The sequence below is a fragment of the Chenopodium album genome, chromosome 24 (assembly GCF_948465745.1).
Source record: "Chenopodium album chromosome 24, dcCheAlbu1.1, whole genome shotgun sequence".
Taxonomy (NCBI): Eukaryota; Viridiplantae; Streptophyta; class Magnoliopsida; order Caryophyllales; family Amaranthaceae; genus Chenopodium; species Chenopodium album.
This window is the reverse complement of record NC_137857.1, coordinates 38,804,002-38,824,247: the sequence shown is the minus strand read 5'-3', so window position 1 is coordinate 38,824,247 and position 20,246 is coordinate 38,804,002. Positions and strand designations below refer to the sequence as shown.

Sequence of the window (20,246 nt, the reverse complement as noted above, 5' to 3'; positions counted from 1 at the left end):
CCTGTTTCTCTCTCCTCACAACCACACAGCCACATCCTAGCCAACCTTAGCCGCCCGCACCACCGCCTAGCCGCCACTAGAACCACCTCTTAGTCGCGGACACCACCACCCATCAACCTAGCGGCCATCACCGCCTACGGCCTACCCAAATCACTCAAATATACCCAGAAAATCCCCCTCCCTTTCTTCATCCATAACAACCAGGCCATCCTCATCTTCTCCAATGTCGGCGCAACAATCCATGGCAAAGAGCCCCACCTAAACCATCTGGAACAAGATTAAAGTCAGTAATTTGTGGTGGATTTGAAGTGGGTTTTTGTGGGATTCTTGCTCCATTGTTAGATCTAAGACAAAGTTGCAGAAAATTGAAGATCTTAAGAAGGAGAGAGAGTGAAAATGGAGGAGAGAGAATGATAGATGCGATTTTTCGGGTGGATTTTTGTTATTTGGGTGGGCGGTGATGGTGGCTAGGTTGGTTGGTGGTGGTGTCCATGGTTGAGAGGTGGTTCTAGTGACGGCTAGGCGGTGGTGTCGGTGGCTAGGGTTGTCTAGGCTTGTGGCTGTGGTAGCTTGAGGAGAGATCGAATAAGGGGGTAATTTGAGAATGTGACCCTCACGTAAGTCTCACGTGACGAGTCAACGCTGGTAAACCAAAGTCAATGGTCTGAAAACCGGGGAAGGTGTGTTCTCACAAAAAAATGTTGCTTTTAGGTGTGTTAAGAAAAAAAAATTTATAAAGTGTTTTTTTGACAATAAAAGGGTTAAAAAAAGGTGTTATTTGACAAATTTTCCTATATTATATTCTCATAATGATGTACGGAATATATATCACACATATATTTTTCGATATACCTTATCTCTAACATTTAATTTAAATATGAGGGCCTATTCACATTTACTGAACTGAATTGAATGGAGCTGAACTGAACTGAATTGATTGGAGCTGAACTGAACTGAAATTAATATTTTATGAGGGAGGAAAATTAGGAGCTGAGCTGAACAGAACTGATTGAAGTTGAACTGAACTGAAATTAAGTAAATGTGAACAGGCCCTAAGTCATCCTCTGTCTTTTCTTCTTTTTCCTTTTTGATCTTCTTTTTCTTTTTTATTTAGAAACATACACAAATCTAATGGTTCTGATATCTCAGCTGGATTAAAAACCTAAAAGTCTCCATGTATCAAGGAAAGACTAATATAATGAAATAAAATAAAGGAAAGTAAAATAATTAACAAAGGAAAAAGAAAACAAAACTAAAATATTGCAGGGTCGGTAAAAGGGGTAAGATAGTAAAACAAGTTTGTCGAAAATAAAATAATCAAAGTGAAAATTGTTCAAGCTTTTGGAAATGTAAAAAACAAAAGCTAAAGTTATTTAGAAATGGATATAGTAATATCTACATTATTTTAGTTACTCGGATCAGGGATCACTCATAAGACATAAAAATATACTTTTTTTTTTTTTTTTTTTTGAAACAAAGACATTGAAATATACTTCGTAGTAAGGTTGCAATTTTATTTTATTTTATTTTATTTTTTAATATTTATTAAAAATTCAATCAAATGTGTTATATGTATGGTTTAGTTTTTTAATAAGAAAAAAGTTTATTTGTTATACCGATAATAATTTGTCCATATTATATAATTACAAACATGAATTTTCATGTAATACAAGGGTAGTTGAAGATTACTCCAAAATTTCTCATTTTATACTTATGATTAAAATTGTTTCCTGCTTTTCTATTTGGATATAATATAATCAACAACAGGACGAAGAGCCTCAAAAAGCAAGTAATACGATCGTTCAGTTGGATGAATTGCATCCCAAAATAGGTATTTAGATCGGTCTTCACATATCGGCAACAAAGAGTTACATGATAATGATCCTTCAATTAATCCGGTACCGCAACACCCTTTGTCAACAACCTCAAATCCTGCATCACAAATCATTAACTCTTATGATGTCGAAGAAAATTTGTAATCCTTACGTTCGGAACAATAAAACATTCATGTCGATATGTAATTGAATTAGCATCGTGACAAGATAGAGGGATTATTTAGATAAAATTAGCTCGGAAATTTTTATTATTATTATTATTTTTTATTATGTTGAACATCAAAAAATAAAAAGATGTTGAACATCTGATTTACTCAACAATAAAATTTATTTAAAGCATGGTTCTTGTATGATAATCTAAGAGACTAAGAGTAAGGTTCTCCTAGGAATAAAAGTGTAAGAGATTTCTTTATATATTAGTCTCTTTTTACATTATTATTTGTTACATACCTCTTGACTTTTATAAACTTTGATTATAATTATAAATAAGCTATGTAATATTACAAAAATAAAAATTATAATTTGTGAAATCGATCATGTTGGATTTAGCTTTGACTGTATTTTCAAAATAACATATTGTCAAAATTAAATACAAACGTAATCAAAGGTGCATGCTTATTGAAGACTGTAAGAGTTAAAATGTACTCCATCCGTTTTTAAATACTTGCTCCATTTCTATGTTTTGCACTATTCATTTGTCTTACTTTGACTAATGTTTGTGATTTATACATAAAAAAAAAATTGTATTCTTGTGGGTACTTGTTGGAATCATCTTAATGAATAGATTATTAATTTTCAATTGTTACAATTTATACTTATTGATAATTAAAGATATTAGTGATCAAATATTAGCATCGGCATGCGTGTCCAAGAGAAATGGAACAAGTATTTAAAAACGGAGGGAGTAACAAATAAAAAAAAAAAAAAATTGTGACTCATACAATAATACAAGTGTACTTTTTTTTTTTTTTTTTTTTTTTTTTTTTTTTTTTTGAAAAGTAATAATACAAGTGTACTTGAAACAAGGCTGGTGGTAGAAGAAATATATGAATGAGCAGCGCAATAAATTTGTGTACACTTGGGGTTCATGAAGTGGATCCATTAATTACTTCATCTTTTAATCATTTGTGCATTATTCATCTACTTTCATGACTCCTCACCAAAATAATTTTTATCTTTAAAATATAGTCACACGTTTATTTATCTATTTATGAAATGTGGGGGGAAGATGAGTACAATGATATAAATGCAAAAATAGGCTATAAAATGATGTAAAAGACAAAGATAAGAAGGGTAACAACTTACCATATTTATTTGGTTTGTTAAATTGGTCTTGTAAAGGTTCAAATATATCACCGTACGCAATAGTTGCAATTTGTTGGGAAGCTTGCATGGTTGTCAATTGATGTTGGAGCATTTGGTTGAAATCTTTTGCAATTGATGAAAAAGATTCGATACAAGTGCGTGGTTGATGTAGAGAAGTACGCAGAGTCATGACTATGGGTAGGCAACCCACTGGTGGTAGCCCCACTACCCCTATCTTTCTCACACCTCGATCAATTAACCCCTGCACATTAATTCAAATTCAAATTTAAATGAAATCGTCTTATAAAGTACATATATACGTTTTAATGAGCTTTATTATAAACTTACTGTTAAGATAGAGTATATCTTATTAGAAGATAATATATTTTAGGTATATAATTATATCTTATGTTATCTTGTGATCTTGGGAATATTATCTTGGTTAGGAGAATTGTGGCCCAAGTATTGTATTCTTATAAATATTTCCCAACTGATTAATGAGAAGATCAGAACTTTGTGAATTAATTTGACATGGTATCACAGCTAGGTTTCAAAACCTAATAAATTTTTTTTACCTTCTCTAAACGTGAGTGATGGGTGAGAAAACACAAGTTGACTTAACATATTACCTTGGGTCGAGTGATAACCCAGGTAATGTAATCACGCCAATTCAATTGCGTGGTGAGAATTATGATGACTGGGCACAAGCAATCAGACGATCCTTGATAGCTAAACGCAAGTTTGGATTCGTGGATGGCACAATCAAACAACCTACGGAAGACACGAAATTGGCAGATTGGATTGCGGTGCAGTCCATGTTGGTATCCTGGATTACTAACACGATTGATGCGAAGCTTCGTCCCACGATTGGTGACTATGATGATGCTAGTGTTTTGTGGACGAATTTAAAGAATTGGTTTTGCGTTGTAAGTGGTACACGTGTGTGCCAATTGAAGAATGCCTTGGGTGAGTGCAAACAAGCCTCGCAGGAGTCGTCAGTAACTGATTACTTTAGCAGGCTGTCGAAGGTGTGGAACGAGCTACTCACGTTTATTCGAGTCCCGAAGTGTTCGTGTGGGAAGTGTACGTGCAATATACTTGCTCAGGTGGAGGAGATTAGGGAGGAGGATTACCTTCATTATTTTTTAATTGGGTTAGAAGATCACTATGCTTCGATTAGAGCACAACTTCTTGCCCAATTACCTCTCCCGACGGTTGATGTTGCATACCAAAACGTAGTAATGACTGAGAGGCTTCGAGCAGGAGGTTTGGCCACAAACACCAAAGAATCTGCCATGGCATTCAAGGTAGATGCAAAGGCAAAATCGAAGTATGTTGATACAAGTCACTTGTTTTGTGATCATTGCAATCTTCAAGGTCATGATAACGCTGGTTGTTTTCAACTCGTTGGCTACCCAGATTGGTGGGGTGAGAGAGGCCGTGGCGGCAGGGGTCGTGGCCGAGGTGGAGGACGTGGCAGCGATGGCCGAGGATCGCGTAATGGTGGCAGCAGTGGCTCGGCATCGTCTGGTACATCTCAACAAAACTCTGTGCGTGCAAACAAGGTGGCTAGTGGGTCGTCTAATGGACAGCAATCATCAATTTCTCCGGAAGATGCATCAAGTTTGGTGGGTGTGAATGCTACCCAAATTCAACAAATTTTGGATATTTTAAATCCAAAATCTAGACAGTTGCATGGTAAGGATAATATGATTCCGTGGATTATAGATACGGGGGCGTCAAATCATGTCACATGTGATTTTTCAATGCTAGTAGATGTAAAGATAGTTCAAAATTGTCCCGTTGGTTTACCTGATGGGAAGTCAGCTAACGCGGATCAATTGGGAACGGTGATTTTGCCGGGGGGATTGCGACTTGACAATGTTCTTTTTGTTCCTCAATTAACTTGCAATTTAATATCTGTAACTCAATTGAGTGATGAGTCTAATTGTACGATGCAATTTACTAACAAAATATGTGTTATACAGGACCTACTGACGAGGAGGGTGATTGGTGCGGGTGAACGCGTAGATGGACAGTACCTTTTCCGTGGTGTTCCTCAAGTGAAGGTTTTAGCAGTGGATGGCGAGTCTACATTTGATTTGTGGCATCAACGGATGGGTCACCCTTCGGACACAGTGTTGAAGATGCTTCCAACTGTGAGTAGTTATTCTAGGAATCATAATAATAAGACATGTGATGTTTGTCCTCGTGCTAAACAATCTAGATGTAGTTTTCCCATTAGTGAGAATAAGGCAAGTCGTATATTTGAACTTGTTCATATAGATTTGTGGGGTTCATATAAAACGCCCTCTACTTGTGGTGCACATTATTTTTTGACAATAGTTGATGATTTTTCTAAAGGAGTGTGGATTTATTTGTTGAAAAATAAAACTGAAGTTGAACAGATGTTCTTAAATTTTGTTGCTATGATTAAACGCCAATTTGGTCATGTGATAAAAACTGTTAGAAGTGATAATGGAACGGAATTTAATTCCTTGCGTGATTATTTCTTTAAAAATGGCATATTATTTGAGACATCGTGTGTGGGAACCCCCCAACAAAACGGGAGGGTAGAGAGGAAACACCAACATATATTAAATGTAGCACGGGCGTTGAGATTTCAAGGGAATTTGCCGTTACAATTTTGGGGAGAATGTGTTTTATCGGCTTGTCACTTGATAAATAGAACCCCAACACCTCTACTTGAAAATAAAACTCCGTTTGAAATCTTGTTTAATAAACCTCCAACATATGAGTATCTTCGTGTTTTGGGTTGTTTATGCTATGCTCATAATCAACGGAGTAAAGGAGATAAATTTGCTAGTCGGAGTAGAAAATGTGCGTTTTTGGGATATCCGTTTGGAAAAAAGGGATGGAGAGTGCTTGATTTAGATACCAATGAAATATTTGTATCCCGTGATGTACGTTTTATTGAGACAATTTTTCCTTTCATTGACCCACAAAATACACATACACCTAGGGAGTGTCGAGTGCCTTTAACTGATGGGTATTTTAGTGATGATGAGTGGCTTGTTGGAGGAACAGCAGGGAACGCAGCCATGCTGCGGCATGATGAGGTAACCCGCAGCCCACCTGCGGCCAGGTCTGCCAGCGACCCAGGAGCCTCTGATCAGCTCGTTGGGAAGCCAGCGGCAGCTGGTGCAGAGGGACAGCAGCTACCCCAGCCCTCACCGCAGCTGCTGCCCGTGACTGAGGGTGATAATGCGGGTGAGGGTGCTGCTGTACAGAGTGCACAGGAGGTGCGTGAGCAGGGGGTCCGTGAGCAGGGGGAACGGTTGAAGAAATGGGAAAAGGAAAGCGGCCAAAGATTCCGTCAACTAAATTTCGAGATTTTGTGACTCACACAATACGGCAAAACAGTCCATCTAGCAATGCTTCACCTACATCATCCTCCTCAGGTACTCCTTATCCCCTCACATATTTTGTTGATTGCTCACGTTTTTCAGAACAACATAAAAAGTATATTGCAGCTATAACAGCAGGTCACGAGCCTAAATCTTTTAAAGAGGCTATGAAGCATGCAAGGTGGAGAGATGCAATGGCGGCAGAGATCAAGGCTCTATAGGAACAGGGTACGTGGGTTCTTGACAAGCTTCCGCCTGGAAAGAAAGCCCTTGGTAGCAAATGGGTGTATACGGAGAAACGGGATGAGCACGGTAAATTGTTGCGATTGAAGGCCCGATTAGTCATCTTGGGAAATCACCAAGTTGAAGGTCTAGATTACAACGAGACGTTTGCACCAGTGGCTAAAATGGCGACAGTTCGAACTTTTCTTGCAGTTGCAGCTGTGAAAAACTGGGAAGTACATCAGATGGATGTGCACAATGCATTTTTGCATGGTGACTTACAGGAAGAAATATATATGAAGATACCCCCTGGTTTCAACAAAAATAATTCTGATTGTGTCTGCAGGATGAAGAAATCGTTGTATGGTCTCAGGCAAGCTCCTAGGTGTTGGTTTGCAAAATTGACGACAGCATTGAAGAAATATGGATTTAAACAAAACTACTCTGATTATTCTTTGTTCACTTTGACCAAAGGAAAATTACAGTTGAATGTCTTGATCTATGTTGATGATTTAATTGTTGCAGGGAATGATAAAGTTGCCTTGTCACAATTCAAGGCATACTTGGGAAACTGTTTTAAGATGAAGGACTTGGGAGTTTTGAAATATTTTTTAGGACTTGAGGTTGCTAGAAGCAATCAAGGGTTCTACATTTGTCAACGGAAATATGCTCTTGATATTATTTCTGAGACAGGGTTGTTAGGTGCCAAGCTTGCAGATTTTCCTATGGAACAGAATCATAAATTAGCTCTAGCGGAAGGCAGAGTGTTGGAAGATGTGGAAAAATACAGACGCCTGGTTGGACGTCTAATTTATTTAATAGTGACTAGACCTGATTTAGTGTACTCTGTTCATATATTGTCTCAGTTTATGCAAGCTCCGAAAGAGGAGCATTGGGATGCTGCACTTCGGGTGGTGCGCTACTTGAAGAAAAATCCGGGACAGGGAATTCTTCTCCGTTCCGACAGTGCATTAAGATTAGAGGGTTGGTGTGACTCTGATTGGGCAAGTTGTCCTCTTACTAGAAGGTCATTGACAGGTTGGTTTGTGCTACTTGGTTTTTCCCCGGTGTCTTGGAAAACAAAGAAGCAACCTACGGTTTCTACTTCATCTTCGGAGGCAAAGTATAGGTCAATGGCGGCCGTGACATGTGAATTGAAGTGGTTGAAGCAAGTTCTAAGAGACTTGGGTGTGCAACATTCACAGGGTATGAAGTTATTTTGTGACAGTCAGTCGGCTTTGCATATTGCACAAAACCCGGTGTTCCATGAAAGAACGAAACATATTGAGGTTGACATGCATTTAGTGAGAGATGCAATTACAGATGGTTTGATTTCGCCGTCATATGTCCCTACGAAGGAACAATTCGCAGACATTTTACGAAAGCTTTGGGAAAGGCTCAGTTTGAGACGTTACTTGGCAAGATGGGCATTCGGGATCTGTATGCTCCATCTTGAGGGGGGATGTTAAGATAAAGTATATCTTATTAGGAGATAATATATTTTAGGTATATAATTATATCTTATGTTATCTTGTGATCTTGGGAATATTATCTTGGTTAGGAGAATTGTGGCCCAAGTATTGTATTCTTATAAATATTTCCCAAGTGATTAATGAGAAGATCAGAACTTTGTGAATTAATTTGACACTTACCAAAACATATATACTCGTATATACGGATAACATATTAAACATATTATGGAGGTCGGGAAATACTCTGTAGTTCCTAGCACCATACGGAGTAACTTTTATTTTTATTTTTAAACGAGTTGAAATTTTCCTATTAGATTTTGTAACACTCTATAATTAACTTCTGTGTGTAGTTTATCACTGAAGTATTTATGCTAACAGTTTTCGACAAAAAAAAAAAAAAAAAAAAAAAAAATCCTATTAATTTATAAGAAACTTCCTTTGCTCTTTAAATGTACAAGTGGACATTCTTAGCTTATTCAAACAAACCATAGGGGAAAAGATGTTGCTATGCAAAAAAATTCATCTCTTTTCATCATACTTATTCGTGAAATTAATCCTTTGTCTCACTTTTGTGTACGACTCATTAGGATTGCTGGTTAATACGGAGTAGATTATTACCTGTATGAACTCATGGTTGTGGTCTAGCATGAGATGTAGGTAAGCTGCAACTTTGTCAGGTTGCTGAGGCAAATAGTCAGGTACGTATGTATAAACGATGTCGTTTGTGCCGCAACTAATTACAACTGCCGCGTTGTTAATGATGTACTCCATCCTTTTCTTCCCAACCATACGTTGAAGTTTTTTCTTGTATTCATCAAAGTATTGTAGTTGCGTCGCCATGTCAATTACCTTCTGCAATCATGCATAAATGATGTACTCCATCATGAATCTTAATTAGATTTACTAAAGTATTCAGTACTACAGTATTATTATTACATTATCAAATTTAGAATGACAATAATAATGTCATAATGACTTACTCCCTTTGTTCCAAATTACTAATCAAGCTACTACCTCTCCTTCATTCACTAATATCGACACATTCTAATTTCTAAACATAAAATTTAACTCGACTCATTGTTGACTCAAGCCAAACGAGACCTATACTTGAAATGGTAAACAGTGTAACGTAACCCAAACTAAACTCTATAAGTTGAAGATCGTTGAGATAATATTATATTTATGTAATTATGTTAGTTATCTTTTTGTTAATAACTGATTTGATGTTATCCCTAAGCCTAATTTGACAAAGACTATATTGATCCGACAAGGACCCGACTCAAATATGATTCAAGATCTAATTAACATGATCTGACCTAAATTAAACCAACAAAGATCCTAATTGATGAGAGCTCTACCAATCAATGATTTACGTAAGAGGATTTTCGACAGGGTACGTAAGAGACGCATCTTGTTACTGTTTTTATTCGACATGCAAATTGTACGTTTGAAATTAGGGTAAAACAAAAATGTGTGGGCCAAGAAATTTAGAACCATCTTCTAGATTATTACTGTTAGGCCATGCTAATTAAAGCTAGGCCCCGACTTCAGAAACAAAATTTTCATTTTTGTTTTAATTTAAGGCCGACTTATATAAAGTAGATGCTTTATGTTATAAAATAAGGGAGAGAGAATATTAGAGAGAAATATAGATGGTAACTAGTATAGTACCCGTGCAATTACACGTTTTAAATAGTTTAAATATTAACTCTCACAAATTTTAAACTATTACTTGTACTTATTATATTGAAAGTCTTTTACTGTATAATAATTTAGTCGCAATAATACCTCCGCAAGCACCTTATATATGTAAAGATTACTGTCTCTTATTACAAACTAATTATCACCATTATTTTACTCATAATACTTTCTACTATCTCATTTTAAGCTAGTAGCTACTCTCTTCTTTCATTGGTTTGTGAATCGATTGTATGAATTGAACAACAATGTGTTTCTGAACTTACTATCTTTTATGTAAACTTACTATTCTTACAATAAATAAGGTAAACATAACAGAGTCTTAATGAGTAATAAAAGTGATAATTTGTATTTAATTTTATAATCAAATCAAGTAAATTAAGGTGGCCCGGCTAACTTGTCTCTTGATCGAGTACCATAATTTCTTCTAACTCTGTCCTAATAAGATTGTCTCATACTCCTTAATTACATGCTGAGAACGTATGGACAACCATATTTATTAATACGTGTAAGGGTATTTTCGATGAGATGAAGAATTGAAAGTACCCTGTGTGTAAAGTCATGTTTCGTTTTATCCCTACAAGTACAGTGCAAGCAAAAGAGATAAGTCTTGAGAGTAAAGATAGGGCTGTCAAACGGGTCGTGTCGTGTCGGGTCGGGTTCGTGTTCGTGTCGATGTTAAACGGGTTGAAAAACCCTTAACCCAAATCTAACCCATTTATTAAACGGGTTGAAAACCTTGACCCAAACCTAACCCGTTTATTAAACAGGTTGATAGAGAATATCCATAGAATATTCTCATCTTAGGTTTAGGATATATTTTGTATAAGATTATCTTTATATCTGTACATATCTTATAGTTACCTAATATAATTAGGTTTCTCATTGTAACCCTATAAATATTGATCAATGGAAATCACTCTAATCAAGGAGTTTATATTATCTGACATGGTATCACAGCTTAGGTGAGATCTTGGGATCATATATAAAAATTCTCACCCTGCCGGTGGGTTGGAAAATTAAACTCACCGGCGGGATATACACAAACTTTTTATGCTTCCGCAAACACACACATATAGATTTTTTTTTTCCTTTTCTCAAAGTTTTTTTTTTAGAATCTTTATATAACCTTGCGCCTCCATCATTGGTGGCAATCGCATACACTACCGCCTCCCACTACTGGCAGTAACCACATCTGCCAACCTTCTCCATGTGTCGCACTCTATTTCCACCTCCTCATGACCAACAATGATTCTTACGTTGTCCCGTTGGTTTTTCTACACATAATCACATAGATTTTGTTTTGGTGGTCGTATATCAGAATAAGGTCAACTACTTTTGCACATCTCTTTTGCTATCAAGTTGGCTCCTCTTATTGTTGCAGCACTTGGAATCTTTGTGGAGTATTGATTCTTGCTACATGGGTTTCTCTTTTGAGATTAATTTCAAGCGGTGGAATTTAATCTTTTCTTGCGCTATTTTATTTGTTTTTATTCAACTGTGATTTCACGTAGTAGTGTCTTCTCCCCGATGATGGTTTGATCCCTTAGTTTCTTCTTCTCTGGATCTGCAACTTAGCCCAAGTCTGTGTGCGGCTCTTCTCCTTCTCCTCCGGCCTAGCAGTGCTTATCTCTACTCTATGTAGGTCGTGGCTGTTGCTTCTCATCGTCATCACCGGCACATGTCTACTATTTCTCTTTTGATCATGGGTTACCATACTATCCTTACCGCTCGATGCGTGATTCAGATCCAGTCTGAGCATCCGATTTTCTCCCGCTCTGAATGCGGGGGTGTGATAGAGAATATCCATAGAATATTCTCATCTTAGGTTTAGGATATATTTTGTATAAGATTATCTTTATATCTGTACATATCTTATAGTTACCTAATATAATTAGGTTTCTCATTGTAACCCTATAAATATTGATCAATGGAAATCACTCTAATCAAGGAGTTTATATTATCTGACACAGGTTAATAAACTATAATATTCAATATAAAAATAAAAAGGCATACATCATTAATGATACTAGAAGAGTTAAAAGTTAGTAATCTTAACAAAAGTATTACAGGAATTTAAAGTTGGTTGCTTTAGCAGCTCAATCATACATAAGAATTGTCCCAAATTAACAACCAAATTTTAATTTACAAAAGTTAAAATTTATTTTATCCGTCAAATTAACTGCCAAACATTACCTAAATGTATACATAGTGCCAAGGCAATTTACAAAATTACAAGTTTAGAATAAAATTTTCAATTTTTTTAATACTTAATTAATAAGTTAAGCGTGTCGGGTTCGGGTTAGCGGGTTGTCGTTCAACCCATTTATATAATTGGGTTATGCGTGTCAGTTTCGAGTTTAAAATTTCAACCCAAACCTAACCCGTTTAATTTCGTGTCGGGTTCGTGTCGACCCAATTATGTAAACGGGCCGAGAATACTTGACCCAAATCCGCTTATTTCGTGTCGATTCGTGTTGGTTTTCGTGTCGTGTCAGCTTTTGACAGCCCTAAGTAAAGATATTCATTTCATATGTATATTATGTAGTATGTACGATACTGAGTTACTGACAATCGATTGGTTAACATTTATGAAGAGAATAGGGGAGGAAGAAAAGAGGGTAGGGTACGTGTGAAAGAGAAAAATGTCCCATTTTAATTTCACTAAATACTCCCATAATGGATAATGGAAAAAATTTCTATAATTTCCGGTCCTCAAATAAAAGAAAATAATGGATATCTTAATGTCCTTATTTTCCCCTCTATATTAATTTAAATTTAGTACATCATAAAACCCATTAAGTTGTGCGTATTACCTTTTATATTTCATTGTTAGTTCCAAAACTTTGGTATCAGTCGTATCACTTAGCTATGTATTTAAATTGAGCAAATTGATTTTGACACATGCAATGTGAGAGGTGTGTCAAAATTAATAAAAAATGCGTCAAAGTAATCAATTTTCTGTAAATTGGGATAGTAACGAAAATATAAAAAACACAAAGAAAAAAATGTACTATAGAGTAACATTTATTTATTTATTTTATTTTTATTTATTTATTTAATTTCTTTTTTGAGGCAAGATAAAAATGTATGTACTTACATTTCTCTCTGCTGTAAGTGGATCATAACCCGTACCCGCCGAAGCAAAGCTTACACCCGTAGTAAGATCCTTCAAGCTAAGATTTGGGTCCAAATAAGCTGGAATTAATGATTTTATACCAACATATGAAGCTGCAACACACATGAAGCAACTAATCGTCACGTTAATCCTTACGAACTTTAGTAACACGTACTTATATAGAAATATTATTCGATTATATGCATAACAACTTAACAAGTGCACATGTATATATAATGTTAGCTAGCCATTTTTTTTCAGGAAACGTTAGTATAATGTTAGCTAGTTTAACTGATGATTTTTTTTTGCTCGTTATAAAGTAATGCCGCGAAAAACATACCTATTAAGTCCGTGGGGAGCCTTCCATTAGTGAATCTTCCGGTGGGAGCTTCGTCCGGTAAATCAACACCATAAGGAGGAAAATCACTTCTAAAAATTGTGTGTATGTAGTTATTATTGCCTGGATCAACGGTCGAATCACCAAATATATAAACTGCTGTAATAGATGATTTATTTGTTGGCTTTTGTTTTGCTAGATTATGGCCATTTCCAACAATTAAAGTAGTGGCCAAAATTAGGAAAGAAAGTAAGAAACTCAAAATTGGACAATGATATTGCTTACACAAAGACATATTTAGTTAAAGCTGGCAAGAAATGAAACGAAAATTTATTTTATGCACATGTATATATATCAAATATATGTGTTGAGCACTTATTTATATATAGGTCTTAATTGTATTAGCTTTCTACATTGTTGTATGTTCAGCATTTATCAATTAGAATGTTAGATGGGACAAAACTGTCCGTATTGAATTATATATTCTGTTCGGAGTGAGCTTAAAATAAGACAGCTCAGCTCGATTAACTTGGATCAGAAATTTTATTTTTTGTTATACCAGTATACCACAAAAAATTGATAGGATTAATAAATCAGCCCGTTTTGTGTGCGACTAGCCACATACCATTACCATGTGGTTTCACTTGTTAAATAACAAAGTAACTTATATAACACTGATTGAGTAACCAATTCCTTTAACCGATAGATTAACCCCTGTAACATTGACGGACTAATCCCTGTAACACTACTCAAGAACACAAACTTTCATATGTTGTTGGCCACACCGTGTGCCCAACCACATTTCTTTTTTTTTTTTTGAAAGAATGGTCGGGATTAGTGGTCAAGGGTTATTCGATAATCAGTCAGGGGTCAGTAGGGATTACTCAATCAGGGGTTATTTGGTCAAGGGTTAATCGGTTGGTTAAGGGTTACCTAGTCAGGGGTACTCGTGTGTTAGCTGTCCACACCGTGAGGTTAGCCACACACAAAAGTTGCTGGATCAAGTAACCCTATAACACCAACCAAGTAACCCTCATGATGGCTAGTCACGTATAAGAATTTGTGGTTAACAATAGATCTTAAATTTTGGAACTTATAATTTATATTTAATAACTTAAATCGCAACATATCAAACCATATTAAAGAGTTATACTTGGACAAACTAGATCTTTTAACTTGATGATTCCTATTTATATACTAATTTTGGCTACATCAAATCGTTTCAATAATGTATTAAAAAAATATGTATGATGTAAATTTTTTGAAATATATATTAACGTGAAGTTTAATAATTTTACTTTATTTTTAAACAATTTTTATTAATGTTTAATTATAAGTATATATTAATGAACAAACTCACGTATATCGACACATGTGTATCAAACTTGACCGCGTCAGTTATTATAGAGCGAAAGAATTAGAAAATTGATATTATGAAAATATAAGTACATTGATATGAATCAGGTAAGATTTCATTTCACTATTTTTTGCCATACATATCAAATTATCAATCACTAAAGATCAATGGTCAAACAAAAATATGTGAATAATAGTGACATATGTAAAATTGTAACAAGTAAAATGAAATGGAATAAGTATCTCATTTCACACTAAATTGCACACACCCAATATATCCATACTTTTCAAAACTAGTTGCTTTACTTTATGCTTGCAACAAAGACAAGTTTGTAACTTTGCCAATCTCTCTCTCGCATCCACTTTCCATCCCATTATTAAAATTTTGTGCACTCTTTCCATATTGAAATATTAAAATAACAAAAGAAGCATATTAGTGTGTAAATTAATCAGCACCCAAAAAAATAGAGTGTTTATATTAATAAAGTTGATTAAAGTACAGACAAGTCAAAAACTATTATCAAATTAAACTAGATACAGATTAGACATGTTTGATCGTATTTTAAAAATCAATCAAAAACACCTTATTTTGTGAGCGGAGATAAAGCCTAAGACTTTACCAAAAAAGTGAATGAAGTGATTGATTTAATACGTACTTCATCCGTTCCTTATAGTTGCAACAGACACATTATCACGGTATTTAAGAAAAGTGGACCTCACATGATATAATACACTTAAAATGAGCTGAGGTTTAAATGGTTGTTAATAGTATAATTAAGTGGCCCATGTGCTTTATATAAAAATAATAGTACAATTTTCACTATAAAAACCTTTCTTAATTTATAGTGTACTGTGTTGCAACTATTATAACATTTCTATTTTAGAAAAATGTTGCAATTGTAAAAAAACGGAGGAAGTATATACAATACACATAATCTGACCAAGAACAAATCATATCCAGATGATTTATTTTTAGTTATAGTTGGTCGGTTATATACGTTATTGACAAAATGACAAGAGGACAATGGTATGATGAGGTAGTGTGTGTATTTAAATTGGTTGCAACATACAACTACTTTGGGGCCTCATGCATTATGAAATTCTTGATTAAATTAGACCCACATGCAGCATGCCTCTTTAAGTTTATTTACTCTCCCAATTTTAAACAACATATTTGTGGAATTGTGGATGTACAAGGTTAATCGTTGTTACAACATATGGATTACATGCAATATTAATATATTATGCATTATAAACTGACTAATTTGTCAATGTACAAGTTTTATCGCAAATACTACGCAACTATGTATTATCTATCCATGGAATATTAAATACCCCTTTACTCAATGATGATCAATGACAATAATGATACCTTTATTTGGCTAAATCACAAGACGTGGCCTTATTTTAATCTCTACAGTTTTGTCTCCTTATTTTGGGTGGTTGTGGGAGGGGGCAAGATATCAATTCTCCATAATTGTTGGGCCACTAATATACTAGTATATGTATATATGTAGTATTATATTGCTCTCTCACTATCAAAACAACTTTTAAGGGTTGTCATATAGAGGAAGATATGAAGTGGACCCAGCAAGACCTAACAAATCAACTAAGGGGACCCTGCCTAATTGATGCATATTATGGCGATCATAATACAAAATATTAAAAGCTCTCGTATGGTTCAAAAGATGAATAGAATGAGTAGTCTACAATAAGTAAATAAATTACAGGGTTCGTTTGGCATTGATGTGGTTTTCTGTTTTTTTGTTTTCAAACTCATATGATATAAGTCATATAATTAAACAAAAATTAGTCAAACTTATTTAAATCATGATAATTTTGAAAATTGATAACAGAAAAGTGAAAACACCTTTTTCTTGTTTCCTGTTTTTGGTTTTTTGTTTTTTAAAAAAAAAATAAAAAACTGAAAATAGAAAACGATGCCAAACAAGCCCTAAGTTTGAAGTTTCATCATAAAACCAATTTGTTGATAGCACGTGAGCGCTAATTATTAAAATTGGAGAAAATTATTAATGGGATTACATATTCTTGTAAGTACTAATATTGGGGAATGCCAAAAATGGTTAGTCAATATAATGCAGTATTTTCGGTTAGAAACTTTTACACTATGTTTGGATAGAGAGAAATGGAGGAAACGGAAAAGAAGAGAAATATAGGAAAAGGAAGAGAGAAGAGAAAAGAAAGGATGCATGCGTCATTCTTTGTTTGGATACCGAATACATGCAAGGAGGGAATGGGAGGGATTTGGAAAGATCTATTTTCCTTCCCCTTTTAATCATTGCGAAAAACAAAAGGGAGATTACCTTTTCCTTTCCTAGTCCCCTCACCTCCCTTTGGTTCCCTTCTATCCTTTTCCTTCCCCTCCCTTTCCCTTCACTATATTGCTATCAAAAAACATAGTTCTAAGGTCTAATTTGAATTTTCCTAGTTTGGTTAGATTTTTTTTTTTCATAGGTTTGTTATGGTCTATCTAGCTAGCTACTTTAATCAGATATTCTAGGAAATTTAATTGTTGTTACCATGAAAATCAGTTTATAGAATGAAGAAGACAATACGTACTCATTTAATTTGTAGATCTTATAAAAGATGTGACGCACTTTACACTTCCCTCTGAAACTTATTTCGCCGCCATCTATATGAGGTTCTTAGTGGCAGTTGCACGTTAATGGGTAACACAACTACCTTTCAACTTCATGTGATAATTATTGGAAGACTTAAATTACTTCAAAAAATACTTAGATCTTTATTATGGAGAAAACATGTAGGGTTTAATTTGTTTCATTCGATCTCTAAATTATAACATATGTACGTGAGAAATAACAAATAATGAATGTAGCATTAACCAATAAACAAACACATATTTAACGTGGTTTACCAACAATGCGTTGGCTACATCCATATGCAAGCGAGTTAAGAGTAATAGTTTTATAGATCATTAAGAAAACATATTACAAAAAATCCAGAACAGATTAAGATCGATCAACAGAATAAATAAATTGATCAACGGAAACGAAATGATCAACAAACCTAATGATCACCTCTCGGATTTCAAATACTACTTCTCTCAAAACTCACAGATTAGAAATACAACATATTATGGAATATTTTTTAGGAGTACCACATGATAAAACCCTAAATGATTATGTATATGTAGTGCTCTAGAATAACCTTAACGAATTACGGAAAAAAGCTAAATACCGTCAGTGAGACTTAAGTGCCGTGCGCAACTTTCAGAGCTACACTGATTGGAATTCACAACTTTCAGAGTTACAATGGCATACCTCTCTACCAACTGCCGAACAAGCTTTCGCTCGACCCAATCGAACCTTTCACGCAATGCGAGGTAATGTTTAGTTGCTTAGGAGCTATAGCGCTAATCCATTGCAACCCCAAACTTGCCTACGAACTACTAAGCTAGCTAGCTACTACTCCACGGCCTGAAACCATATTCAATGCATATTTCTTATATAAGAAAAGAAACAAGGCAAAGTAAGAACATGTGCTTGATTGGGTCACCATGTCGTCGATTGTATGTAAACGACTTGCATTAGGGTGAGCACCAAATTCTCTTAAATAATTAAAAGAAACATTGTTTTCCTAACAAGGTTCTGCCTTGCTAATCAAGTGAAATGGACTTAGGGCCTGTTCTCATATGTTAAAATTCAGTTCAGTTCAGTTCAGCTCAGCTCCTAATTTCCTTCTCTTATAAAATATTCATTTCAGTTCAGTTCAGTCAATGAGAATAGACCCTTAATTGGTTAGGTATTTGCTTGTTGCATGGCCGGGCAAAGTAGCTCTGTCATGCATGAGAACAGAACTCTGCTCTAAAGCAACTAAAAAGTGACATGATTGAGACTAGGGCTCTTGTTTGATGGATCAGGAAAAGGCGTAAATTGGGTAAAAATGCAAATTTGTAAAGAAATATATTTTCACAATGTGCATAACAAAATAGAAGAAAAGAGATGGTGACAAATTGAAATACTATCTTAAAGCAAGTTTGGTATTTCATCCGTCTCACTAAGAAATATATTATGTGTTCTTAAAGATTCTTCGATTGAACTTGCTTCATGCTCTTATTTTAGAATGAGATAGACATGAAATGTTGAAGAATAACAAAGTAATGATCACAAACTTTAATTGAGTCACAAAAAAGTGGATTGTCTTGAATGAGGACTTTTTTTTTGGACATAAGCTTAATCAACACACTACATAGTATAATTAAAGGAAGTAAGACTAGAGTTTCCAATCGTGGCAAGGTTGTGGGCCTTATAAACTACATCTCGCTACACCTTGTGAACACTGCACCAATCGTCCAATCAAAACCCTTGCTGAGTTGACGGATATGATTTACCATCCTTAAAAGAGTATGTAACTTGACCCTGTATTAAATCCCTGAGTTAGTGAACCAAAGAAGCATGATCGGTATAAATAGTAACAACACGTATCAACCGTTTAACAGCCCATTGAAGCCCCTCCAAGCAAGCATTCACTTCCGTGTGTAATGTTGACTGTGCCAAATTAAAGACCCCTGTTACAGCTTGGTATCAGAGCAGAGCCTTGTCGAGAGTGCGAGTCTTAGTCTTACTTTGCATCGCCAGGGTATGATCTTTAATTAGACATGGAAGATAATCTTTGGGATGTAGAAATGATTTGATGTTATGAGCTTTGGGATATGAATTAATTTGAAGTTTGAGCATCATAAGGGTTATTAGATATTAACAGTGTGTTTGGATAACATTAGAGGAAGGAAAAGAAGGGGAGGGAGGAGAAGAGGAGGGGGGGAAAGGGAGGGGAGAGAAGAATGGTGAGTTTTTCTTTCCAAATCTCTCCATTGTTGGAGGGATTATTTTCCTACAATTTAATCCCTCTATTTCTCTCCCCTCCAATTCCCTTACTTCCTCATTTGTTATCCAAATGAAAGATATATATCACATCTCTCCATTTCCTTCTATCCAAACACACCGTAAATAAAGAGAATAGTGTTTAAAAAAAAGGTTTAAAATTGGATTTTATTTGGCTATAAATTTGAAACTTAAAGTGATTAGTGTGAGTGATAGGAATGGGTAATGGGAATATTTTTCCGACTATATTCAAGTCCTACTTCCAATTAAAAAAAAGAATTTGCTATATATGAAAACTGGAATTGATTTAATCTAAACTATAGGTAGTTTAATCTGTGTCATCAAATTGTCTTTGCACATTGTAACCATGTATTGTCACAAAATTAAAAAAAGGAAAAAATATTCACAAAACTACATGTTTAAAACTTTCAAATACTAATTACCCTATAGATGCACCAAAAGGAAGTAATACAAAGATAATCCCATGGCACCATTATTGATCATTGGATGGGCCGTTACTATAATCATAATTGAGAGAAGAATCCAAGTGGAGTGTTGCTCAAGCATAAATTAGTGGGGCAGAGGACAATAGACTTGTCATTGTGGCAAAATGATATAAGGTGATATTCAATCTTGATACATGGTAGATGAACTCTTGAAGAAAGATAAAAGT

General features: G+C 34.9%; 1 protein-coding gene across 1 annotated transcript; it reads right to left on the bottom strand.

Annotated features, from left to right (window-relative positions):
• Positions 1–1,621: 1,621 nt before the first annotated feature.
• On the bottom strand, positions 1,622–13,779 carry LOC145612091 (GDSL esterase/lipase At5g45960-like). The gene is made up of 5 exons (XM_081667460.1): positions 13,359–13,779; positions 13,001–13,131; positions 8,821–9,054; positions 3,141–3,402; positions 1,622–1,932 (listed from the first exon to the last, which is right to left on the bottom strand). Exons 1-5 carry the CDS (start codon positions 13,648–13,650, stop codon positions 1,739–1,741), a joined length of 1,113 nt encoding a protein of 370 aa, XP_081523586.1. The 5' UTR covers positions 13,651–13,779; the 3' UTR covers positions 1,622–1,738.
• Positions 13,780–20,246: the final 6,467 nt, after the last annotated feature.